Source organism: Haplochromis burtoni, unplaced genomic scaffold (genome assembly GCF_018398535.1).
Source record: "Haplochromis burtoni strain Fernald_Lab_line unplaced genomic scaffold, NCSU_Asbu1 Contig_890, whole genome shotgun sequence".
NCBI classification, from domain to species: Eukaryota; Metazoa; Chordata; class Actinopteri; order Cichliformes; family Cichlidae; genus Haplochromis; species Haplochromis burtoni.
In genome coordinates, this window is record NW_024583251.1 from 93267 (window position 1) to 120766 (window position 27500).

At 38.1% G+C, this 27500-nt stretch overlaps 1 protein-coding gene across 8 annotated transcripts in view; it reads right to left on the reverse strand.

The window, feature by feature from the left end:
• The window catches only part of LOC102299269 (calcium-dependent secretion activator 2), a gene marked incomplete at its 5' end in the record, with an annotated part of 58993 nt that overhangs the window by 30618 nt on the left and 875 nt on the right, over nt 1-27500 (reverse strand). Inside the window, 5 exon segments of one of the 8 annotated variants that reach the window (XR_006053368.1) lie at nt 309-352; nt 1743-1757; nt 11522-11669; nt 13301-13456; nt 23811-23952. Coding sequence is in view for 5 of the 8 variants with exons in the window: in XM_042215993.1 (XP_042071927.1) it covers nt 5775-5807; nt 11522-11669; nt 13301-13456; nt 23811-23952 (479 nt within the window). 8 annotated transcript variants of the gene reach the window in all.

Genomic DNA, 27500 nt, shown 5'->3' on the forward strand with positions numbered 1-27500 from the left:
TTTTTTATGGCACCCTTTTCCCTTCAAGGAAGGAGAGAGAAAGAAAAAATGCAGGGGCTGAGCACTGAATGGTAGCAGCAGCAGGGGGGTTCATCTCTTAGTGACAATGCCCTTTCACTGGCCTTCTAAAGAACACCCAAATTAAAAATTTCAATCAACAAAGCATACAGATCGCTGACAAATTGCGGGTCCAGAGAGGTCATCGCCAATTTTTTTCCCTTCCAAAAGTCTTCAATATGGCAGCTCTCTTTCAGTGCTCTGAATCTTCCTAGCAAATCTTGAGAGCTTTTCTTTTTTCTTCTTCTTACCTCAATTAACACTACTGCTCCTTCCTTTTTCCTACAATGCCTGCCTTAAAAAAAGCAGAGAGGAGGAGAAGAAATTGTTTGGTCTTTGCCATATGCGACACAAAACTGAAAAGAACAATTATATCTTTTAAAAACATTTATTTGCCTGTTGAGCTGTAACTACTGCTGCTACTTCAGCCTTGCGAATTGGCTGAGATCAGAATTAGGTCACATTTTTAATATGAGCCCCCCCCTACCCATCCCTCACCATTTAAATGTGCTCAGCAACAGAACAACAGCACATTGATTAGCAATTTCATGGGCTTTGTAAAAGAAAAACTGTTAATCAACCAGAGAAGTCTTTATCAAGGGTGGACTTTTCACAGACTCTGTGTTGCCTTCCAGTCAAACCCCTCATAGTTTTTTCTAAAACGGCAGGATTTGGCACAGAGGGATTTAAGAACGTCCAAACACTTTTCTGGAGATCAGTAGACTCTAAAACTTAAACAGAAAATTGTTGGTTTGGATTCAGTTCAGACTCTTATGGGGCTCATTCACAACCCCTACAAGCAACTTAAAAGGGGCCAGTTCACCTCAAAGGTATTAGATTTGGGCAATCACATTTTCATTTGGTAGGTGGTTACCCTCAGGGATACACATTTTCCCCTAGTGGTATGCCAGGGCTAGCATTTAGCATACAGCTGAAGGATGGGTAGACATTCTTCTTCACACTGTTACAAGTTGGAGGTGTATTTTCTTTTAGATGAAAGAAACTAGTTCTTACATGAACCTGTTTACAACATTCCACCAGTTTTACCGACATACTTTAAAATGGTTTGAATCAATGACTGCAGAAAATATATATTTTCTACAGTCATTGGTTTGTATGGTTAGACCAGGCTTAATTTTGCTAATAGATTAGTCTAATGCAAAATAGACTGTTTAATTTAAAACCAAACCAAAACTCCCATCTTCAGGTTGGCACTCTTTATTAGTCATGCTGAAGAATCCTGACAAAACTTCACATTCACATAACACTCAACATCAAAATATTTTCTAGGAAAAAAGGCTAACGTTAATTCAGTTTTTATAATTAGCTGTTTTAGCCGAGTTTTATAAGTTAGCTAGCGTCAACTCAAACACCAGAAATATCAAATCTCCTGAGTATGAATATCACGTAATGGTAATGGTACTCTTTCCAGGTACTGCAAAGTTGCAGAACATATTTATTCACTGTGCTTCATATGCTTAGTTTGCAGATAGCAACATATCTATTAACTGACCATTAACCATCAAATGGACAAAATAAATGGCTCAACTTTACAGGGTTCAAAGGAAGCTAAGATAAACTTCTGTTCATTCTTCATCATTTTATTGATGTTAATTTAGATTTCCTAACAAGGAAATGGGAAGGGCTGGGGAAAGGAAGGTTAATGAGGAGGTGGAGGCACTTACCCACTGTCCGTCAATCTGGTGTTCAAACAATGATGAGAAGGAAACATGGATATGAGGGATGGTGGAGAACATGAGACAGAAAAGAAAAAAAGGACAGTAAGGCAAGATTTTCTTATTTTTAGTTTTTAAATGCATCAATTAATGACTTACAATATTCAACTCATTCAACACATGTCAAACAGATGATCCATATGACGACACTGAAACTGCTTGTGGCCTTTTCATAACATAGTTAACATAACAGCCAGAAAAGTAGGTGTAAATGAACTCCAATCCCATCTTTTAATTCCCAAGTTGGAAATATGGTTTGAAAACTGTTTGCGTGCACTTTAAACCAAACACTCAAAATAATTAAGTAAATTACGTTTTGTAAAGTTTTTTTTTTTTAACAGTTTAAGTTCATCTAACATTTGCTTCCATTTGAATTAGTTCATCTTATTATTTTTGACCAACTTCAACGATTTTGCATATTAAATACCTACTACTTAAATATTACATTTAATTTTACTTAGTTATTTCAATTATATGGCAGTCATGTTTGGAAGGTTTTGTTTCCTGGGGTCAATTTGACCCCCAACATAAAATGTAGCAGTCTTTTGTAGCAGTAGCAGCTGGACTGATTCAGATTCTGATAAAAGACCATGGAGTAAAAGTAAGATGTGCTCCTCTTTTATCAGTTGCTCACAGGTTCTTACCCTTCTTACAATGTCCACAAAGTTTAACATTTTTTTCTTGTTTTATTTTCATTCTTTTTTTTACGCTTTTATTACTTTTTGAAACATTACATTTTTTTCATTTTCCACATTTTATTTTTATCTGGCAGGTAATTTCCTGTCAAATATGGAGGTCTGCCCACTTGTCTGCTTTTGCTTTTGAAACATGAGTGGGTGTGAAGACTCAGTGAAAGCCCAGAAACAACAATCATAAGATAGCTCTGCATTCATCACTGTTGACCACATTGTTTCTGTGACAGTAAGTATTCAAATTTTCTGTAGATTTCTGATTTTCAATCCATTTTAGCGAGATGTCAGCGAGGCAGCTCTCACTCAGTGGCACCACAGCAGGTGAGTTCACTGCAGTAGCTGAGACAGACTGCTAAGTTTTTGAACTGTAGATAGTATTAAGAAGAAAAAAACTAATGCCTCAGAATAATACTTGTTTTTTTTCTTTTTTTGATAAAATGCTTTTCATGGTGTAGAGACATTATACGAAAGTAGAATCTTTCAGTTTAACTGGAAGGAGTTTATATAGAATTCAGAAGTAATGAAAAAGGATAGGAATAATTGTTAGGTGAGTGACATCAGCTGGAAAGAGCAAAGAGAGGTTAACCTTTGGTGATAGGACCGTGTACAGAAATCTCAGAACTTTTTTGGAGGAATTTGTTGCTGCACATCTACTCGGTTAAAGCAAAAGATGGCAGCAATCCAGAATTAGTCTTCTTTTGAAAAAACCTTGCAAATTTGTTTGTTCGAGTCTTTGAAAGTCAGAATTCTTGTTTTGTAAAATCAGTCTCTTGCAAAAATAACTAATATTACTAAAACCAAATGTGCTAACTACTTAGGTCAGTCTGATGTACAGTTTACGTTCTTATTCTCACCATAGCAAAGATGCTGGCAGGTCAAAACGTGGAGTACCCCTTACAACTTGTTTGGAGGAAGAAATACTACTGTATGGAGAAGAGCCATAACTATCACCTTATCAATTAATTTTGATCTGACGAAGTGGTTTTGCTATATTGTACCTGTGATCTTTTTTCAGTGTAGGGTTTAAACAGAGCATGCCCAACATGTTCTACTGCAAAACTTGACAGCTGTGTGATTCAACTCATGACTTCATTCAGATCCATTTGTGGTTTGTTCTCTAAACAATAACAACAAAAATATAGTTGTAACTAAAATAATAGAGCTTTCAAACATCCTACACAGCAAAAGTTGTTGGGTGAGGCTTAAAGACATAAGGGTATTATGACAATTTGCAGAATAGTCTTTCTCTCGTTCATTCATAATGAGCCTGATGAGCCAGATCTGAGATGGTGCAACGCTGTCATCATTGAAAGTAACTTTGTGGAGGTTTCCCAAGAACTGCTGATGAACTTCTTCAGCAATCTCAGTCCTTTAAGATAAAACTAATTTTCATTTCTATTCTATAGTTTACTTTGAAGCAATTGTTTCATCTTCAAAGTTCTGTTGTCCAACAATATTGACGCATTTTATTATGACACTCAATGAAATATTTCAAGTAAGTAATTTTGAGAATTTGCAACAATCCTGAGCCACAAAACTCAACATGACCATGGTATTCAATTTCCTTCAGTCATATTTGCAACCACTCAACGACACAAGTAAAACATGTAAAACCAGTAAGCTGTAGAAAAGTTTTAAAGAATTTCTTCCTCTTAAAAACTTCAGAGAATGTTCTATTTCCTCATCAAGGTTATTTAGTTATTTAGGCAGACTTCAAAATCCTGACAAAACTGACTGAAACATCTGATGTCAAACTGACATTCGCTTTGTTTGGAAACCCAGGATTCAAGGACAATATATAATCAATTTGTCCCTCTCAAGGAACAGAAAATGGTCAGTTAACTTTTTTCACTGAGGTCTCCATTCAATAAATTAAAAGTCTAAGGCTAAATTAATAATAAAACTATTGGAGATGTAATTTTCAGTAGACAATAACATACATTTTGAGAAAATCAGAAGTCAGAATCAATGTTCTTTGTTTCACCACGTTTGGTCCTCTATTACTGTGACGGTCCGTCTGCACTCACTGGTCGACTAGCTCTTCTGTCTTTCCCACCTCTTATCTCTCTCTCTCTCTCCTCTGTCGTGTGTATTTGTGTATTCTGGTTTTGGTACAGAGGCAGGACTCTCCAGGGTATCTCGCCTTCTGTGTCCAGACACCTGGTTTAATCACGCACCTGTACGTCTTGATGCATGCTCAATCATCCAGGTCAGTAAATCTCCAAAAGTTGATTCTGTTCATCTAGACGTAGCGTTTTGTGGGAGAAACGTTTCGTCACTCATCCAAGTGACTTCTTCAGTCTCAGCTGAGTGCAGTTTTCCCCAATCTTATAAACAGTACATTTGCATAATGACTGAAACCAGCCCACTGAAAGAACAATGGGCTGGGAGGTCAGTTCCTCATGGCCATTGATCAGTGGTCTTTGATCAGCGGGCTTTGGTCAGTGGTTGTTAATCAATGGTCATGAAATTTGCATAATTAAGATTAAGGAACTGACATCCCAGCCCATTGTTCCTTCAGTGGGCTGGTTTCAGTCATTATGCAAATGTACTGTTTATAAGATTGGGGAAAACTGCACTCAGCTGAGACTGAAGAAGTCACTTGGACGAGTGACGAAACGTTTCTCCCACAAATTGCTACGTCCAGATGAACACAATCAACTTTTGGAGAGACACGCTCCTGCTCCTGATGTCCTTTCTGTGGTCTCTTCTTAAGGGAGTGGCAGATTTTCAGTCTTACTTGGATTGTTGTCTTGCAACAGTCAGTGCAACCCAGCTCCAAGCCTCAAGTTAATGTTTCCACTAAACTGTGAAAGCGATACTTACCTGTATATTCCCTCTGCTCAGGTTTACCTGTCATGGAGTGGTGAGAAGTCTTGGCCTGGATTTGCTCAAACTGAGGAAACTCGTTGAACTCCTCTGCAAGTTTGAGAATGCTGTAGGGGGATTTTGTAGATGGTGAGGGTATGGTTGTCTCTCCACACATGGCAAGGGTTGTTGTCAATGACCTCTATCCACCTCCTATGGTCCTCCTTGACCTCTTCGATGCCCGTCCCTTCAAGCTGGCTCTGGCAGTGTTATCCAGAGAATTGTTCCTCAGCCTGAAGGCTGAGTTTCAAGTTTTGATCAGAGCTTCTTCACTTGTCAACCAAAGTTTTCGGTTAAGAAAAACCTGGATGGTTTTGGTCACTGTCATTGAGTGAAGGTCTCCAGGTCCTGCTGTTCAAAGATGGACCAGTTCATCAGATCAAAACAATCCTGTAGCTGGAAAAGAGCATCATCTTGCCATTTAATGACCCAGGTACTCAGAGGGGTTTGTTTCCTAGAGGGGGTGTAAGAAGTGTAAGGAGGAGAGAGAGAGGTAGTCAGATCACCCCAGGTGGGGGAGGGGTGTCACTCTGTAGGGCTGCTTGATGTTATTGTACACATTGGCACAGTGTCGTGTTGATGGAATTTGGGGAGTACAGATTTCAAACGTGTATTGTTAAAGTTCCCAGAAACAATATGGATGCCCTCCGAGTGCTCACTTTGCGGTTTGTTGAGGATGAGTTGGAGATGGTTGAGTGCTGAGCAAATGGTAGCACTGGGGGAGATATAAACAATGGTAATTATGGCTACTATTCGCTCATGAGGTAGATGAAAGGGCCTGCACTGAATGGACATGGCCTCTAAGTCTGGTGAGCAGTGACTATCTATAATTCTAGTGCTACGGCACCAGTCCTGAAGGACATAAGCACAGAGCCCATTGCCCCGTCCCTTACAAGAGTCTTTGTAGATCGTAGATTTATTTGGGACTTCGATAATGTTGCCTTGCCTCTAATAAATCTCAGCTCAGACAAGGTCTCGTTCCAGTGGAAACCCACAGCTCAGGAATCTTTAGACAGCCTAAGCAATGTTTTGCTGCAGCTCTTTGACAGCCCGATCTGTCAAAACAATTCATCTCAGAGGAAGAAACCCTCTTGCCTCTGTCCTGTGTTATCAGTTCTCAGATCAGCTGAAACACTCAGTTTATTTAAATCCAGGTTGAAGACTCACCTGATCTCAGCTGAATTTGAATAAAACACCAAATCCACACTTTTAAGTTTAAATTTCAAAAACTACTGATTTTATATACTGTTCCTTCCTTTTTACTTTTTTTCCTTTCAATTTTAAATCATGCTTTTTATTTGTTTTTGTTTTTTAATGTCTCTGTAAGGCACTTTGAATCACCTTGTTGTTGAATTGTGCTATATAAATAAACTTGCCTTGCCTAGTATGAAACAATATCTATCTTATAACCTCTGTTCTGGTGGTCATCTTTGGCAAAAGATGTTTGTGAGTATGTCCTTGTTTGATCGGTTTTTGCCCAGAATAAGCTATTGAGCTTGCCACCTGCTGGGCTGTTGAGACTCTTTCTTCCTATGCCTGGCTGCCTATTGTCCCATTATCGCTTTGGATTTCATCACTGGCCTTCCACCCTCATCGGGTAATTCACCATCATTAACTGGTTTTCTAAAGCTGCTAATTTCCTTGCTTTGCCCAAGCTTTTATCCACCCTTGAAACAGCCCAGTTACTTACAGAGCACTTCTTCAGGTTACATGGGATCCTTTCTGAGATTGTCTCCAACTTTGGCCAATAGTGCACCTCACGTGTCAGGAAATAATTCTGTTCAGCACTCGGAACGCAGGTTAGTCTAGCTGATTTCCACCCACAGACAAATGATCAAAACATGCGTGCCAATCAGGAACTGTAGGCAGTTCTCCACTGCATCGCTTCATCCACCTGAAGTTCACAGCTTCAATGTAGGGAATATGCCTATAATTCCTCAATTCCTCTACCACCAAACTTTCATCATTCAAAGCGTCAATCGGTTACCTCATCTCTGCCTTGCGGTCAAAGTTGAACTCTGTCCCCTCTGTGCAGCACCAACTTTGTCGCTGTTGCAGTTTGTGGAGGTTAACCCTCCTGAGAACAAAGGAACAAAGCAATCGTCTGACTGATCAACACTACATCCCTGCGCCATCCAACCAATCATGTCAGAAGGTTTGGTTGCAGTGGCTGTAGCTCAGGAGGTAGAGCAGGCCATCTACTGACCGAAAGGTTGGTGGTTTGATCCCTGGCTCCCCCAGTCTGCATGCCAAATATCCTTGGGTAAGATACTAACCCCAAGTTGCTCTGAGTGCTTTAGTGAATGGGTAAATGTGGCATATTGTGTAAAGTGTTCTAGGAGAGGAGAAAAGTGCTTTATAATAATCAGTCCATTAACCATTTACTATGTGTCTGCAAAAAAATCCTGCTTCACACCAAGTCTAGGAAACTTTAAAGGACTTTGAAATAGACACCCTGTCACTTTCCATTTGACACTGGCACGCAAGATGAAGGTACCCTCATGTGTCTCAGCTCACACCTTTCCTGGGACATTCAAAACTTTTCTAATCATTTTAAAAGTGTTACCAATAAATGCACTGTATTTTATCCCTTTGTGTGAGTCCAACCTGTCTCCCTTGATACTATACAAATACCTGATCAAATTATGTTTCCACTCTGCATTTAATCATTAGTTATTCTTAATCTCTGACTTTGTTCCACAGGGTGTCTTTGTCTTGTCTTCCTCCCCTCATGCCTAACCGGTTGCAGCAGATGGCCGCCCCTCCCTGAGCCTGATACTGTCAGCAATTTCTTCCTATTAAAAGGCAGCTTTTCTTTTTCACACTCACCAAAGCGCTTGCTCATAGGGGGTCATCTAATTGTTGTGGTTCTCTCTGTATTGTACGGTTTTTACCTTATAATATTAATGCCCCTTGGGGCAACTGTTGTTGTGATTTGACACTATATAAATAAGACTGAACTGAACAGAAATGAATTGAACTTGGATGAAGGAACTCCAATTGCCAACAGGAGACCAAGGCTGTTCATTTTCATGTTTTCTAAATGGATTGTTGGTGTGGAACACAGATGGTATAAATAATGGACGTACCTACTGTGACCCACTGGTTTGTTAAGTCCTGTTTTGAAGACTCAAGAAGAGTCTTTATGCTGTTGCTATCTTGGTGTTTTGTGAGTGGGGTTTGACTCTGGTTGTTCAACTACAAGCTTATTGGTTAATGGCTTGCTAATCACAACTCATTTACCAATGAGCAAATTCTAGAAAATCCTCCTTTTCTAAATTTAAAATGATTCAAATTTACAGAAACAATAATGAAATGCCCCACATTCTTGCAAATTACTTGAACATGAAAACTTGAAAATATGAAACAGAGTAGCAGTAACAGTCTGAGTAGATGTTATTTACAAAGCTGGTATACAAAGGATGCAGACAGGAATTTATTGTGTGTCTGCTGGAAAAAAAATTACAGATGTTTTTCAACAGCAGAGGGCTGGTGGAAGCTGAAGAATTGAGGAAGCTTAAGGTTAAGAGAACAGTGAGTCTAGCTTTCTGTCAAGATTGCCAACAGCCAAGGGTTTTGCTCTTCATGATGCCAAGGCCCCTGCCTCACACAGACTCCACAGTTATCCATTTAATAGCCTCTGACAGTTTCAAGTGAACATGAATACACCTGAACTTCCCTTTTGCTGGGTGTTTGGTAGAAAACTTTAGTGGCTGATCTGACAATTTGACTCAACCTTTTCAGACTAAAGCCAGAAATAAAAGACTGCTAAGGTTTGTTAAAAGCTCACTCACTTTCACTCTGTAGGGAAAATTGATGGTGAGCTGTGAGAATGAAATGGAAAAATATAAATAAAGCCATCTAAATAAGTGATTTAATCTGATATTCAAACCAGGACTAAATTTTCCACAGACATTTCTGATCACAATCAGTAAATTTCAGAGTGACTTCTGCAAGTGAGCTGGGACATGGTTAAACTGAGCATCTGAATTAACTCAATTAAATTATCCCACTTAGAACTGTTATAAAGGAAACTATCCACCAAGACCAAAACGACTTTGTAGCAGACTGTAAATATGTTTATGTCTGAGGTAAAATTGGACATTATAACACATGAGTGGATTGGTGACTCACGTTTTGTTAGCTGACTTACTTGTGGCTATTAGAGGAACTTTACTGGCACGTTTACATTAGTTTTTAACACTTGGTTTTGACCTGGCTAGGACACCGTTAGCTATCAAACATGTTTCCAGTTGGCTAGTCAGCCACCGAAACTCACCAGCTAGCCCAACAAAGTCACTAATTTAACATCACATTACACAGGCTAAGATAATAAAGCCAACATGCGTTCATTCTGAAACCATGACTTGGTTTCAAAAATAAATTCAGCATGACTGGAATTGGAGCCACTACCAAAGTGATTTTTCTGTCACAGCAGGAAAAAACTTTTAACAATCCTATCATTATAATATGTAAGAAAGCTTATTAAAGTGGCAGACTGTTGTTTATTTATTTATTGTTTTTGTTTTTAAAGAAAACCACAGGAGGACACAAAAAGAATTACATTAATAAAATGCAAAATGTTCTTTTAGAGATTTTCTCATATTAACAATATATTCTTATATTATTAAGTAGGGCTGGGCCATATTATACCGTTCACGGTAATACCGGTATAATGTTAGGCAACGATAAGAAAATGAAATATCGCGATAGAATATGAGTAAAACGCGCATGCGCAGTGCCTTTGTTTTCATACGCACATGGCCGATTGTCGAGTGAAACAGATGAACTAGAATTAGTTTGTAAAAATGGTGCAACTTCAGAGATGTGGAACTGGTTTGGTGTTTGTCCGTCAGATACACGACAAAGCACATTTTTTTGCAGAACATGCAAGCGGCCGTCGTTATTGTATTTGTCGGACTAAGATGCTCTTAAATCTGAGAGTAATCTGGGTCCTAAACTCCGTATGCTTCAGGTCAAACGAACACTGCAGCATCACTGAGAGTTAAAAAATCTCTAAATTCTTTCATCTTTAATAAAACGATCAGCATTGCTGCTTTACCAGGTGTAACTATGAAGTTTAACTTCCAGGCATCCATGAAAACAAAATTTATTACATTTAACGGAGTTAGAAGTTAGCAGGAAGCTAGCGGAAGTTAGCTCGCTAGTTTCGCTAGTTACCTAAGCATGATATAGCATGTTCTGACTGAGAGATTTCTGAAAAAATTCAAACGTACAGCTCTGCTATCACTTCCAACATAAATGAAGACAGGAAACTAAACAGCAGTGACGTTTGTAGGGTTACTGAAGTTGGGCTAGCTGGTATATAATGATGTGCTACGTGATCGCTAGCGACACAGCTATGTTAGCATAACATAAACAGTGAAGCTGGAGGACGAACACTAACACTTTTCCACTTATAAAAGTTAATGTAAGGTTCCTATGGTTAGAGACAAATGCAATCGCATGGCAGGATGCTGTAAACGGACCAAACTTCAGTCAGGAGAACAACTGAGATAATCCATCCACAATACGAGGTTAGTCATTAATATACTGCAACAACATGGGAATAGAGCAGCTGCCAGAGAATTCAACATTAATGAATCAATGGTACAGAAGTGGAGGAAGCAAGAAGAATGAGTTTAATAAAGTTTGATTTATCTGACTGCTTTGTTTCGCTTAATGTGCCTTATAATCCCGTGCACCTTATGGTCCGAAAAATACGTACTGCACACTGCAGTTTAATGTTGCAAAGCACCTCTTTTTAACTTCAGTGGATATTATACATGGTTATGCTCAGGATATGTCAGCCCATTTCTACTGGAAATGCCTTTTGGTTAAACTTTCAGCAAGGAATTTGCATTTGCACTGTTACATTTTTATAAAGCTTTAATGTACATAAAAACCAGCTTCTTGTTTAAGTGAAAATAAATGGAAGGTTGTCTTTTTGCGCTAGTAATGTTGTGGAGTTGTATTTTGTCTCGCATCAATTATATCGTCAGTTATATCGTTATCGCAAATTTTCAAATATATATCGTGATAAATATTTTTGGCCATATCGCCCTGCTCTATTATTAAGTGTAATGACAGTGATAACCCCTTTTGTCATTGGCTAATAACTTCAAATGTAAATTTGATCCAACAGAACTACAATTATAAATAGTTTACCTCCTGTTCGCTGTCCAGCACACAGAGTTTGGAGCATTGGTTTTTGGCATCAATCAGCACGTTGAACATGGTGCAAACTGACAGTGGTAGAAGGAAGTCTGTTGACTTACACACTTTCTGCATTTTGGCATCAAATGCAGATTTTGTTCTACAGGACAAAACAGAAAAAAAATGTTTAAACTGTGTTAGTCTTTTCCATTAAGCAGTGACACATGTTTGTGGATGGTTACATTTAGGTAGTGTTTTTATAACTAAAACAATTTAGCCATTTTATGATCGACTGAAGTAAAGCACTTTTCAAAAGAAAAGCTTTTATATTATCAGGTAATAAATTATTTTGGTTATATACATTTAATGCTGTCTTCTATCTTTTTAAATAATCCAATGAACACATAGAAGGTAGTACTTGAAATTTAGGCCTCATTCACAATTCAATTCAGTACAATTCAATTAAGTTCAATTTTATTTATACAGCGCCAAATCACAACAACAGTTGCCTCAAGGTGCTTTATATTGTAAAATAAAGACCCTACAATAATACAGAGAAAACCCCAACAATCATGACCCCCTATGAGCAAGCACTTGGCAACAGTGGAAAAGAAAAACTCCCTTTAAACAGGAAGAAATTAGATAGATATGATTCAAACCACATAAAAAGATCATTTATAACCTTCACAACCTGACTGAAACTCTTCAAATAAGCCATTCCTCTGCAGATGTTCAGTAACCATTTTACAACTAATCTTTCAAAAAAAAAAAAAAAAAAAAAAAAGGCTGGTGATTGGCCTTTAATAAGACAGCTGTGTCAACTGATGGATTTTTTAGCAATGGTTTAATTATTGCTAGCTTGAGGATCTACTGACAACATATGAAATATTTATTTTACATTTATGCAAGAGATGGCCCAGGGTAGAAGTGAAACCAGGATTGTGCAGTAGCCTCTCGCCATATTGCTCACTTGCTTAGAGCCCAGTGAGTTACAATAAATAAGTATTGAAAAAAATAAATATCACTGCCAACAGTTGAGTTATGTGCAGGGAAAAATAAGACAAAATGACAGAAAAAAATACATGTAAATCAAACTTCTTTTTAAATTGCATGGTTCGTGTCCCTTTAAAGATCATAAATTTTACTTTTGTGAAGTAGTTGAACGTTTTTGTAAAGTGATGGATGTAGCCATCATGAGCTTTCTTTTTCGAAGTTCCATCAAATTCCCATCTTTTTCCACTGAGAATAACACATCTGTTTGTGACTTCATATTGTCTGACAACATCCTCCTAAATTAAATCTGATCTTTAATATCTGATATTATGTTTTCCATATATATTACATTACCAAAAGTATTCAGTCACCCATCTAAATCATTGAATTCAGGTGTGCCAATCACTTCCATGGTCACAGGTATATAAAATTAAGCACCTATGCATTCAGACTGTCTCTACAAAAAATTGTGAAAGAATGGGTCGCTTTCAGGAGCCATTCCTGTTGATGGTCAAGTACCTCACAAATGTACTTCTGGAAGAATGGTCAAAAATTCCCGTAAACATACTGTTAAACCTTGTGGAAAGTCTTCCTAGAAGAGTTGAAGTTGTTATAACTGCAAAGGATGGGCCAACGTCATATTAAACCTTATGAATTAGGATGTCACTCAAAATCATATGCATATGAAGGCAGATGAGTGAATATTCTGGTAATATAGCTTATGTCTAAGCAGGTCCTATCATGCATCATGTTTATCTATTTCCTATGAAGTAATAAAAGGTGTTTGTGCAGTCTGACCTTTTGACGCAGGCCTCCATCATGTCACTGGCCATCAGTTTGAGTCTTTGCTCCAGATGCTTTGCAAACTCTGGTTCTGGCCAGTGAAGGTCCATCACAAACATTTGTAGAGTGTTCAGCTTCCAGAACAAATCCTCTGAGGTTGCTGAACCATTGCTGCGTGAAAGATTGAGGGGGGTTAATAACTGAAATGGACTCCAACGACAATGAATACAAGCTCTAACAAGCTTGTAAGTTTTCCACTGGCCCAACAGGTTCTTTTATAATTCACTTTTGTTTTAACAACTCTGTAGTACTGTATTTAGAAAAAGGTGTATGAAGTGCAGGAGACTATGAACAGAGCATGAAGTGCATATCTCAGTGATCTCAGTGGATAGACTGAAAGCCAACTTAACAACGATTACTAGAATAAATTATTTTCAGCATAATGTACCAGATAACAACCTTAATGAAATACATGTTTTACATCCGCAAACTTAATTTCAGTGATCCACATTTCCTGTTGATGGTCATTCTTAACTTGACTGTATTTTTATTTTATCATTACTTTTAAAAAAGAAATGTTATTGTACTCATAACATACTAATAGTTATTTATATGCTGAAGAACAACACTTTATTTGTAAATGAGTCTAGCAGAGTAAACTGTGCTTTCTAGACACTTTTAGGACTCAGTGTGTGTAGAGCCTGAATTATTATTTGACAGGAAACACATACACTGGCTAAATAGCGGTAACTGATTAAATATTTAAATCTAACCAAAAACCAAAGTCCAACTTTCTTGGATGGCCTGGTATAGTTAACGGCTTAAAAAGTCATTTTTATTTGTTAGGTAATTTCATAAGAATTACCTAAGCCCGCAGTTCTCCATTGCATCTAGTGTGTGTGTGTGTTCTTTTAAAAAAGCAAAGACGCACATCTGGGATCATTACATCAAAGCAAGCAGATATAGTTGCCAAAAAACCTTAAGTTCAGAAAAGGAATGACCCCTACTTACAGCTCCTGCAGCAACATCAAAACATACACAACACAGTGCTAGAACAGACAAATGTGTGGTACAGACCACTAGTGGATGAAGTCCTTATTCTTTGGGTGATTTCCATGAGTCTTAAATCGGAGACCCTTAGCTATCAAATCTGACCTTGAAACAGATAAGCATGCAGCTACCTTAATACTTACTTAATTCTTAATACAACAGGACAAGTGGACAAAGCAAGGGCCATAAAGACACAGGTGAGTGTGTTTGATGTAGAAAAATCTGACTGGCTTGGCTTTAACCTGAAAGAACACCTTTGGGATGAATTAGAATGTCGACTGTGAGCCAGCCCAAAAATGTGCTACTGGAAGAATGCTCAAAAATTCCCATAAACACTCTCCTAAACCCTGTGGATGGCCTCCCCAGAAGAGTTTAAGCCATTATAACTGCAAAGGGTGGGCCGACATCATATTAAATCCTGTGGAATAATACTTTTGTTAATGCAGTGGTCCCTCGCTATAACGCAGTTCACCTTTCGCGGTCTCGCTGTTTCACTTATTTTTATTTTTTTTGAGCAATTTTGCATGCTTTTTTTTTTTCTTAGAGCAAATTGTGTTCTGCATCCTGATTGGCTGTAGACTATTGTCAATCAATCTTGTGCCGTGTCTCCTGTAGTGCTGAAGTGCTGTACTGTATGTTTGTAAGTTTTCTCCCCAACAAACACAACAATGTCGACGAAACGTTTTGCACCGTCATTATAGAATGAAACCCTTTGGTTTCATTCTATAATGCTGGACTTCCTTTTCTACGAAGGTTTGAACTTTTTAAACAGGAAAGAAAAGTGTGAAAATGTTCATGCCATACAAAATTACTAGGGGTGCAACGATACACAAAATTCACGGTTCGGTTCGATACTTTGGTGTCACGGTTCGATATTTTTTCGATACAAAAAAAATGTTCATGCCTTTTTAATTTGTCATTTATTAAAATTATAAATATATATTTTAACTCAAAAGTACAGTTTTTAAATTTAATGTTGCTGAAACAAAAGTAATTAAAAAAATAAATATATCTCAGGGCTCTCAAAATTTCAAAATCCCTGGTAGCCCTTCGGGCAGGGACTCTTCAGTTTTTGGTAGCCCAAAATAAATTAAGTAGCCCGAATAAAAAAGAGAGCAATTTTTTGATTGATGTTTTGTTTCCTTTACAATATTATACATTAAAGTATAATATTGTAAAGGAAACAAAACATTAATCAAAAAATTGTTGAAAAACAAATTACAACATTGTATAAAAATTACAATCATCAACTCAAATACTTGGTTCTAATTGAACAGAAATTTCTATGAACTTGTAAGAACTGTGTAGGACATGAATCAGTCTGTGTCAGATCCTGAATTTGAAATTTCCACTGAAGTCACGGGTAAGAGACAAGTGGAACCAAGATCGAGGCCATTTGCTTTTTGAAGTTTGCAAAGACTGCTAAATTGTGCCAGTGGTAGTTCACTCTTTGCAACATAGTAGCTGTTTTAAACTGATTTTCAGGTTTATTTTTAGTATGTTATTTGCAATTGGTGTTTGTTCTGGGAAAGATATTGCAGACTGAGCAATAATGCATTTCTTGCATTTCTCATGGGTTCTAATGGGGGCCTTTCTTAAAATAATATAATATTTGTAAAAATAAATAAAAAGACGCGCACCAGATAAGAAGTTGCAACGCGCGTTTGCGTCCATATAAAAAGCACTGTTTTTGTCCGCTAGAGTGGGATTTTCACGGCACATTCCGCACCACATCTCTGTGCGTTCATCATTTGTTTGAAGCCAGCTCACCTCCTGCAACCACTTTTCCGAGAATACGCGCTTCTTTTGTGGTTCGGACTCCTTCTGACATTTTTTGGAGGTAGAGGAACACCAAAGTAATTGCTTAAAGGAGCTTCTTCGACATCTTTAAGAGTTCTAAACAAATGTCTGTCCTCCTCCATGAAAATCTTATGTACGCAAACACGCGTTGCAACTTCTATCTTGTGCGCGTTTTTTATTTTGACAGCGAATGCGCACCTGCGGACCACTTATGTGCAGCCCCGGTTATTATTTAGCCAGGACGTCGGGCTAGCGATTTTGCAGCCCTGTATCTGATTGAGGAATCACTCATCTTTGGAAAAGAGAGTTTATTACAGAGAAATGGCTCTTTCCAAAATAAAAGCTATACTATACGCTTCTTCTGGGCTATATTCTCAGCAGCATATTGTAGCGGGTCAGGGCTGTTCGGGGTTCTGTTTGTACAGTTATGTTTTGTTTATGTTGCCATAGTGACGGGTGACGCCCTCTCGCTGCGACGGTGTGTCCTTCCGGGGTCAGAGGGCGCCCTGTGTGTTGTTGTTGTTGTCTGTGCGGTTGCCGCGCTGAGCAGTTAGCTAGCGGCAGTGTTCTTCTGCAGATGTCAATAAACGGCTGTGCTCCCTGGCTAGCTCACGGGAAGCAAGACCAAACGACACCTCCGTCTCCTCCTTGTCTGAGCTCGCCACAATATTAAACATATCAGGTCCCCATAAGGAGAATCATGTGCTAACGGCTGTCTAAATGACTCGGGTAAAGTTTGTAGCATGCATGCTTGTTGTTTTTGTCTGCTTCCACTTGTCTTTGCACTAGGATGATGTCGGCGTAAATGTGCAGTCATATTCGTTGTGTTCCCACTAGTGCTGTCAGCGTTAATCTCGTTGAAATGACGTTAACGCCACAACACGGCAAATCTCCGTGCGTGGGGCTAGACAGCCAACACGTTAACGAGCTAACTGCGCTAACACACTAGTGCGTGGTACATCCAACATACTGTTTTACTTTAGTCCATGACGCGCTTACCTTCAGGGTCATACGTCACATGAAAACCAAAATAATTCCAAACGCCAGATCTGAATGAGGGTGGGGGAGGTTCAATTTGCCATGTTGCAAGGAGAGCTTAACTTCTGTCTCGCTAGCTTGCCCTGCGCTCTTCCTTCTGACTATGCTGTCTGTGTTGAGCGCTCAGTGGATCTGCGCTCGACAGTGCAGCCTAGGCGGAGTAGTCGAACGCAGATTCACTGAGCGCTCAACACAGACAGCATCGTCAGAAGGAAAGTTGATAAAATAAATTACAAATGTTGTATTGTTCGATACATATGCGTACCGAACCGAAAGCACTGTATCGAACGGTTCAATATCGATACGAATATCGTTGCACCCCTAAAATTACTATTAGAGCTGGCCTACTGGTATTATACAGCTAATATATATATTGTTTAGTATTAAGCTTTGCTTGTTCCATATTCAGTTTTTCAGCAAAACGTGTTTGAGTCCATAAGAAAAGATTCATTCTTATATCTGGAGGAATAAATATATTTCAATAAATATTAACGTTAGCCCGCGACTTTGTTCCAGTTTTGAATTTTGGCCCACTGTGTATTTGAGTTTGACACCCCTGCTTTAAAACATCTATAATAATTGAAAAAATAAAGTTGGCTACTTCGCAGATTTCACCTATCGCGAGTCATTTTTAGAACGCAACTCCCGCGATAAACAAGGGACCACTGTATATCATATGATATCTTGTATGCATATCTCATGTAACATGTATCATAAGAGCTTAGCATCTCTGGGTATTCTGCATCTGTTGTGGGTCTTTAATAGGTTCTGCTAGTTTGTGTGTTGATCTGTTCAGCTTCAACACACTGCCAGGCTGAAACAGAGACAGGCGGACACTTCCCGACATTCTCCCCTGTGCACAGGTTGCACAGCAACACATGGTAAATGCTTACTGACATAGAAGTGTTCAGTGCCCAGCTAGACTGGAGTGGGGAGGGTGGAGGATGGAGGAGCAGAGAGAACAAAGGTGACGGGGGTTAAAACGACCACCTCTCACAACCTCACTTTTCTCACTTCGCCTTTAAAAGACTGTTACCTTAACAAGTGGCACACAGGAATACATGCTTTGGGCCGAGTCCGTAGTGCAATTAAATGCTCAGTGGTTATCCCCCTCATGTCTAATTAGTGGTGCTCGTCTCTGACTGTGCTCTGCCATACTCCCTGGGGAACAGAACAATCCCACTCACCAGTCTGTGCTCATTAATGAAGTGCCAGCTTTTTAGTTTCTCTTTTTTTACGGATAGGGGAGGGCCAAGTAAAGTGAGCTAGAGGAAAATTGTGGTCTATGTTGTGGGAAAGACTGGGGGAGTAAGAATGAGGAGCCTTTTTAAGAAACACACCCTCAACCAGTATTTTGAGACCCCCCCCACCACGCAATATGTCCACCAATAATGTCAGCTCTAATGCAGACTCTACAGACAGACACACACAAATACTTTGCAATAATTAAAGAAAACTAGACTAGACATGCAATTTCACAGATGAAGGTGAACCTACAGTACAACTACAGTCTTAATTCATCATTTTCTAGTGCTCATGCTGAAGCTTAAACATCATCTTATGTGTAACAACACAGTCAAACACATTCAGTCCATAATATACATAAAAGAAAGAGAAGGTAGTATCTGCAATTAAGGTGAACATTTGCCTCTTTTATTCAATTAAACCACTATTTCCAGGCCACATTTGAAGGGAAGTTTGTTTATTTTAAAAAGAATCATTGTCAATAACGGATTTTTATCTGGAGGTAAATTAGATAAAATAATGGACAAATCATTCACTTCTATTTAGGGATTATAAGTTGCACTTCATTGTTTTTCTAAGCTTAGCAGCTGCATCACTTTTCAAATCATAAATGATGGACATAATCACCATGAGTTTTTCAGATGAAATTACTTGTAGTCCCCCTCTTTTTAAGTCAGGCATGTAGTGCATATATAATGCAAGTCATGGCTTGATTTTTTTTTTTTTTTTGCAGTGAATGGCCAAAGGTTATAGGGACAGCTACTTTAAAGACAGTCCTCATATTCTGTATGTTGAAAAAAATTTAAAGTATATTTCTAATAAAATGCCAAGTGGAGAACAAATATAATCCAAACTGTAAAATCAGGACAATCATGTTGATTTTCTGCATATTTTGCCACATAATCACTATTAAAAACATTTTTGAGGTAAAGAGAAGCATACAGGTTTTCTCACATAATCTTTTTTCTTAATCTACATCACATAGATTCATTCCTTGCATGCTGCAGCAGAAAATTGAAGGTTTGTGTTGTTATTACGCTGATACTTAAAACACTGAGGCATGCACAGTGCAAAGCATAAAGACTCAACACACATGAGGGACCTTTAGCTATATCACTGTAATCTCTCTGAGGGACAGAGTTTTATCTGAAACCACAAACCTCACACTCATGCTGAGCCCAGCTCATTCAGACAAGAAAGAAAAGTACATACTTCTAAAGTTCACTCTCTGAGACGAGGAGTAAATGGCAAAGTTTTTGTGTCTCTGAGGAGAAAGAACACCTGTGTGTCTTGTCACATGGCTACTCTCTGTTGGTCATTGGACAGAATGTAAGTTTGGGACGCTGCAGTTGCTCCACTTTTCTGGTCACAGTCTACAGTCAGCCTTCCATTGCTTTAGCGTAATGATGTCAGGCTCCAACATGAGCATGCTACTATTAGCTTTCAGCTTCTTATCAAAATATTGCTAAAAACAAAAAAGAATGTTACGCGACTTTCTAAATTTTAAAACCTTTAAAACACAGCTTTCTGACACAAACGATAAAATAAACCATCAGCTATCTTGGTGTGTTCAATTAAAATTAGACAGTGGAGCATTTAACATGGACCTTCTGTACCATCTCCATTTAGAATTTACTAGCATGTTGATTGGCTGTGTTAAACAGCAGCATTATTACATGCTAGCATTGAGCAAAGCAATAGACAAAGCAGACAGCTCACAATTCAAGTCCTGTGACAGAATGTCGACCTGTCCATGGAGTACACCCCACGGCTTTTAAGAGGAAGAGAATGGATGGATAGCAAGTTTTGGATAATTCAGAACTTTTGCACACCACTAGTCCAGAGCCTCTGAGATCCCCATCCACCCATCATCATGTTGGGCAAGTTACTTTGAAAAAGTAATTAATTATAGTTACTAGTTACTTCTTCAAAAAAGTAACTGAGTTACAATATTCTAAAAGTAATTAATTACTTGTAAAGTAACTATTGTGTTACTTAAAAAAAAACAAAAAACGTTTAAGCCTCTGGGGTCTAGGGTATACCGTAATTGTCGGGCTATAAGCCACTACTTTTTGCACCAGCTTTGAACCCTGCGGCTTTTAGTCAGGTGGAAAAGTGTGAAAACATCCACGATCTGGATGGGCTTGACTGCTGCATGATGGAGAGGAGGACACCGCCACGGCCCTTCTGAGGGTGTTCGACTCTGACACTGACAATGAGGATTTCTTTGGTTTTGAAAGTGACAACGAAGGAAAGAAGCCTAGAGTGGATGACGAAGCCATCCTGAACCTGTTCGTTTCCGACACCGGAGAGGAGGACTTTGGTGGTTTTAGTGCGCAGGAAGAAGATGGTGGTGAATGACTGACTTTTCTTCTTGTTAAAGCCGTGTCACTGCACCTGAGCCTAAAAGGTAGTCCGAATCTATTTTTCTGGTGTGCTGTAGGTTATTGTTATGTACTACATTTGTTACTCATTTATGAAGCACAGTACATGTTTCGTACTTGTAATTACCGCTACTTGTACATATACCTAAAAAGTTATGCAAATATGTACCCATAACTTGTTTTTCAAAATATTAATAAAAGGGGTGTGTCTCCAAACAGCCATCTCTTTCCTGACAATTCGCTTTGTGCATATTCTCTTACATATGATAAGTCAACATTGAAACACCTGCGGCTTTTAGTCAGGTGCGGCTAATGTATGTACAAAACAGGATTTTCCCCTGATTTTAGCTTGTGCGGCTAATATTCAGGTGCGCTTTGTAGTCCGGGAGATACGGTAATTGGCCATTTTTAACTACTTTTGATGTTTCCTCTACATTTTACCTTTAAAAACTATTTACTTTGCCTTGTTTGGTATCATCCTTTTCAGCACAACCTCACGTGTCTGAATTTACAGTTATGTTTTCATTTTGACATACTGTATTAACACAATTGATCTAAAATCAGACAAAAAACATAAAATCAGAGTAGAAAAAGTTATATTTTTTACTGTAACAACCACAAACATGTTTAATGAATCATATTTCATAACTTTAAATGCAAATATAAATTGTCAATTTTAAAATCCTATGCACAAGTTTTGCAAACAAAGTTATTTGCATCCATTTACCTTTTACCTTGATTTTTAAATAACCATTTCAAACTATTTACAGAACAATCAGCTGTTCTGCATTCAATAAGATGCCACACAAATTATTTGTGCCACTCCAAAAACATAATTTCTGTCCACTATAAAGGAGAACATCACAGCCTGATACCTGCAGGTCTGACAGCAGCAGGTGTATCACTCCTGTTTCTACCTGGAGACAGCAGTCGCCTCATTGTTCTGACACACAACACAAAACTATCCACAACACTACACACTAACTACACAAGACAACACATTAACTACACAAGACTTACTCATAACACGCTAACACGTCACAAATCTCTCACATCTCAAAACTCGCTCTCTCTCTTTTCTGCTGTCTCTCTCTCTCTCACTTCTAAAACTTCCCCTGTTTTTCTTTAAATTTGTTGCTCATAAGCAGAGAGATTTCTTGCTGCGCTGTCCTTAGACAGTAAACGTGGCGAAACTATTGAGGAAAAAAACGCTGCGTATATATTGTTTATCATGATTCTGGTTTTACGTTGCCTATCAACACAATTTATAAACTGGTAAATATCACCTTGTTGCTTTGTCATCTTGAAGTGGTCGTGTGATTGGCTTACCACGACTACTTTATTCTTCCTCAGTCAAACAGCAGCACTCATGCGATTGTTTTGCCCCCTTAGCTCCAGGTGTTGTGCCAAAAAGTGATCGTAATTACGTCTGCGGGAGCGCGCACAGCTGTTTAAAGCTGTAGCATCCAGATTACTTACAGCTACTTCCGTGCAACTGATATAAAATGCGGTAAGTTGAACAGAGCTTCAACCGTCTGTTTGTTGAAAAATAGTAACGGACCACGTTTTCTTGTTAGTAACTGTAACGGCGTTGTAACGATAGGAATAGTAATTAGTTAGATTACTCGTTACTGAAAAAAGTAACGGTGTTATTCCCATCACTGCCTATCATACATATGTGTTGCCATACAGCGGCCCCAACCAGGCAGTTGCAAAGAAGATTGGTATCTGCGGAAGCTTAAGGGGGAAGGCTGGCTACTTTATGCAGAAGAAAGCTTGCTAGATTGTCTGTTAATGATCTGCCAGGTCAGAGTAAGTGCAAGGTTCATCAACGGCAAAAAAAGAAAATGTCAAAAGGATATAATAGATGAAGAGAGAAAGAAGAAACACTGAGTGTAAAAGTAGGCGTCCTTTTCCGCAGCACAAATACAAACCAGAATAGCAGCTACTTGTTTTGTCTGCAACATCTGATGAAATCAAAAAACAATAAAGAAGAGTCACTGCTCACTTCTATTCATGCCATTTTCTTTCACTACAGATGCTTTTATGTCAAAGAGGGCAGTGTGTCCTTGCTGTTTGTGTTCACTTCCATCCTAGCTTATTATTTAGTTTCGATGATGACACATCAACAATCATTATTGCTGATAGCAAACAAGTAAAATGACAATAATTCTTCTTTCATAGGAAAACTGAAGAAAAAATATCATATAGAGCAAAAGCAGAACTCAGATAAAGAATGGGAGAGAAAACAGAGGCTTCTGTTCAAGCTGTTTTCTTTGCCACAGTTCCTCCCAGGCAAATTTACGTGTACTCACTCCTTTGCTTTTACTTTAAATGCCATTCTAAAGCTTTTAAATTTGCTATGATTAAAGTGTAAACTGTTTAACAATAATTCAAAGAAGTAATCACAGTATGGAGGAACCATCTCATGTTTATACTCTTTATATATAATGGCTAATATAACTTAATTTCACAAACTAGGTATACAGAAAGGAATTTGTAGATCACGGGACTTGAGAATCATGAATCCACAGAGAAATAACAGCCTAGAATTTAAATATGAAGTTGATGCTAAATACACATTTAGAAGTCCATGTCTCAAAAGTAAAATCCAAATTTCTGGTTGAGAAAAAAAACAAACCACTTTTAGTTTTAAACATTGTAAAAAAGTTGCCTATCAACAGGTTTTTGGATCTGCACAAATACTCCAACACCACTGTTTGCAGGAGGTCAGAGGTTCAAGAGAACATTTGCAAGACTGAATGCACTTCACCTTTAAAACACTGTAAAGAACAAAACACATTTGTAGAAAAGAAGCAAAATTTCATGAACACCTGACGAGGGCATGTTAATGTATTAGTGAAATATTTAAGATATTTGTTGTTTGATATTTTCACTTTTCATGTAAAAAGCTCAGTAGGAATATAAACTTTTGCATAATAAAGAAGAAACTCAAGGAGTATTTTATGCTTATAAGCATAGTGACGGATTACATGGGTGAGCCTTACTTGACAGGCTGCCAGGTTTCCTTCTGGAAGCTGCGGTGGATTGATTGAGCAATGGCCAACTCCATTAGATCAATGTATCGTACCACCAGTGGGATGTACAGGTCTTGGAGGTGTTTGTGGAACATCCCATTGCACAAGTGAGCTGTTTGGGGGGGGGAATGAGAAAAATGTTATAACTATGTGGACTTTCTGTTCACATTAACAGTCATTAGATGGATTGAGCCCGCAAAGTCTCATTTCAAACTTCAAAATAGTTTTTAGCTTTTTAGCAGGTTTCCAGTCCTCACGACTGAAAATGTGCTCTTCTGGATTAAAGTAAGGAATAAGACCAAACAGAAATGATTAAAGCTTATTCAGTAGTCAAATACAAGTTTTCTGGGATAAAAACAAACAAATAAACATTAAAAAATCCACAAAAATTTAAGCTAAGACTGAGTATTTATTTTGTTTATGGTTGAGATTATTACTTCAGATATAAGAAACGTGATGGATTTTACTTCTGATATTGTTCTCTCTCACACACAGTACGCTACTATTTTTCATTCTTGCCCTTTATTAACTTCGCTTAAATTTCAGTGTAAGCTTTAGCGACACCTAAATTACTACTTGTTTAAAAGTGTAGAACTTATTACGCAACCATTGTAATATGACAAATCCATTCATGCATTGCTTTTCTGGTGTTACAGCAGCCACATCCAGTCTTCATATGGAGACTGGGAGAGCTGTTGGCATTGGGATATTTTAGCCAACAGTGTGGCTCCAACTTTACATTAAGAGTTTTTGTTTTCTTATGTGACATTTCCTAATTGGACAAGCTGATACAGACATTTTACCCAAATTAATATCTATTTGATAAATTCTAAAAGTTTAAATTAAAAAGCTTCACTAAATTCAAATGTATACTCTAGAAGGTCTACACGTCTTTTATCAAATGTCATTGTGTCCACAGGTGTTCCTATTATCACTCCATTATCCCCCATTCAAACTGTAATGGTGGGTTTTGGAAAGACAGATAAATCCCTGCAGACAGTCGACAGTCCACAGTGAGGAGAGACAAAGATAAGGTGTTGGTGAGAAGCAAGCAAGCTGGTCTCCCAGGACTTCATTAGTTTTAATTCCTCTCACTCTGCTCCATCATGATGAACACTAGCCTTTTTGCCCACTAGAGAGTAGAATCCACCTCCCTCACGAAAGCTTGTCACATATGACAATCAAGTGAGCATTTAAATAATCTGCAACCGAGAGATAATACACACGCTGAAGAAAATACTTAGAAATCAGCCGACCAGTGAGTATTGCAGAGGATTTGTTGTCCAAAAAAACAATGATGTGAATGATTAAAAGCAATGACTGTACATATTATATTTTTGTGAAGCTTTGAGAAAGCGATTCATAAATAAACACTCTTGTCCATCAAATCGTTTTTTCCCACTTTTGTTTGTGAGTTTTCAGTGATTGGGACTAAAACTAATCAAACCAATCTCTTACCTCTCACTTCAAGCATAATTATCAGAAGGAAGACCTCATTTGTGCAAACAGTGAAAACTATGATTTCGCTCATACTCTGTTTCATCTTTTTCTATTGCCTCGTTACACTCCAAATCAAGTTGGCTAATGTTGTGACACTTGGAATAATTATGGTACAAACAGAAGACGGTAATTAGAAAGAATGCAAGATATGAGCCACAGAAAAGAGATTTGTGGTTTCTATGCATAATGAAACACTGAGTCTTTATTCTCAACACCGCCCTTGGGCTGTCTATCTGCCTGCCTGTCTGTTACTGTATTTGAGGTATTTTGGCATCCACCATGTTAAATATTGCATCTTGCCAAATCTCTGCTGGCTTGAAGACAAAGCCCCACAGCTGAGGGAGGGTTTGAAAGGAGAAACACAATGAGCCAATTAGATTTTTTCTCCAGCAGTCAAATGAAATATTTACAGTGAAATAAAGTTTATCAAGGAAGAGAATTCAATATTTACAGTGAAGTGCAGTTCATTGCGGTAGAAAATGTTAACAAAATCTCAGGAATAAAAGTGCAACATTTATATTTGTCATAATTTGAATTCTCCAGGTTCCCCTTTTAGGGAGTTTTCTTTTTCCATTGTTGGGACTTTGACATGAAACCTACATTCACATAACTTGGGTATTAATAAACTGCCCATTAGCTGCAACGTATTCTTTAGGAATCTTGACAAAGCAAAAAAATTAGAAAGTATTATTAAACTGGATCTGTTCCTCTCATGTCTTGCTCTACTTGTTTGCCCTTAGACGGTGCTAGAGTAGCTTTGCACCAGTCACAGTGCAAAACAACCCTTATTTAACATGCAGAACTAAGTTTGTTGTGAAGAGGGAACTAAGTGTCAATATGAAAACAGCAAATGAAGTATAACAGAGAAGCATCATGCTTTGTTGGTTGCTTTAGATAAATTTACCAATGATTACTAGGTGCTGCTCACACATTCTATCTGCCACCACCACTACTTTTGGAACTTGTTGAAATGTGGGCTGGTTCCCTTAGTGTACCAAGGCAGAACAGCAGGGCCGTGCAGAGAGGTTTAAAGGGGCGGGTGCTCAAAGTTAAAAAGGGGCACATTGAACCAGGCTGAATAACAACAACACACATTCATCAAGAATCTAATATGGGCAACAAGGCAAAGCAAACGTAGCCGATGTTTTATGTGGCATGTTGCTTTGAGGGGTTGCTGCTGATAGTGCTGGAGGGCAGGGCTGTGTTGATCTGAGACTGTAGACATTAAAAAGTCCACTAGGAGAGATGGTAGCTGATTAAACAAGTGTCATGAGATAATAACAAAATGCAAAGATTGGTGACAGCGCTTGGAACCATAAGGCAACAAAAAACTGTGAGAAATAATTAGGCTCTGCCTGTGAATTCACTCTTTGCTTCTCTTCTTCCTTCCATCCCATCATTTCATATATCACTCTCCACTTGCTGTCTATCTGAGAACAAGGCACAACTTGCTATTGCAATAAACTATAATCTAATTATCCACACCTAACAACTCTTCAGCACTTAATCTATAATAAAATGATGACAGAAAAATGTTATAGCACTGCCTTTAGTAGCCTCACACAGCTCCTGCTGTTTCCTCCTCATGTCCTTACCAGGCATGTCTGGACAATGTTATATCATGAGTAATATTTTTTTTTAAAATCCATCTAAATAAAACACACACACAGCACACACAGTGACATTTTAGACCTTCTTCAGAATACTGTATATACTATGGGCATCATGGTGCTGATCCAGAATCCTTACATTATTATTTATTACTAGAGCTACAATAATAAAGCAATGAGGAGGGGGAAGTAATAAATATGAAATAATGTATTTATGATGATTCCATTTGTTTCACTATCCACTCTGTGCAGGGCAAAGCTTATTACATGTTTAAACTGTAGAGATACAATCATTTTACTGCTGTAAAATCCAATTTTGTCTTATTTAAAATATAAATCTAATATAATCTGCTTCTTAATGTATGTTCTTTAAAATACAGCGTGTGTTTTTTAATATATTATAATTATAATAATGCATAATTATGTGGACATGCATATTAGATCGTTTTTTAGTGAAATATAATCCCTCCAGAAAGGCAGGAAAAGCCCGGAAACTTACTTTAAAACTAAATATGTTCCCTAAAACGGTGACAGAGCTACAGACCCATGA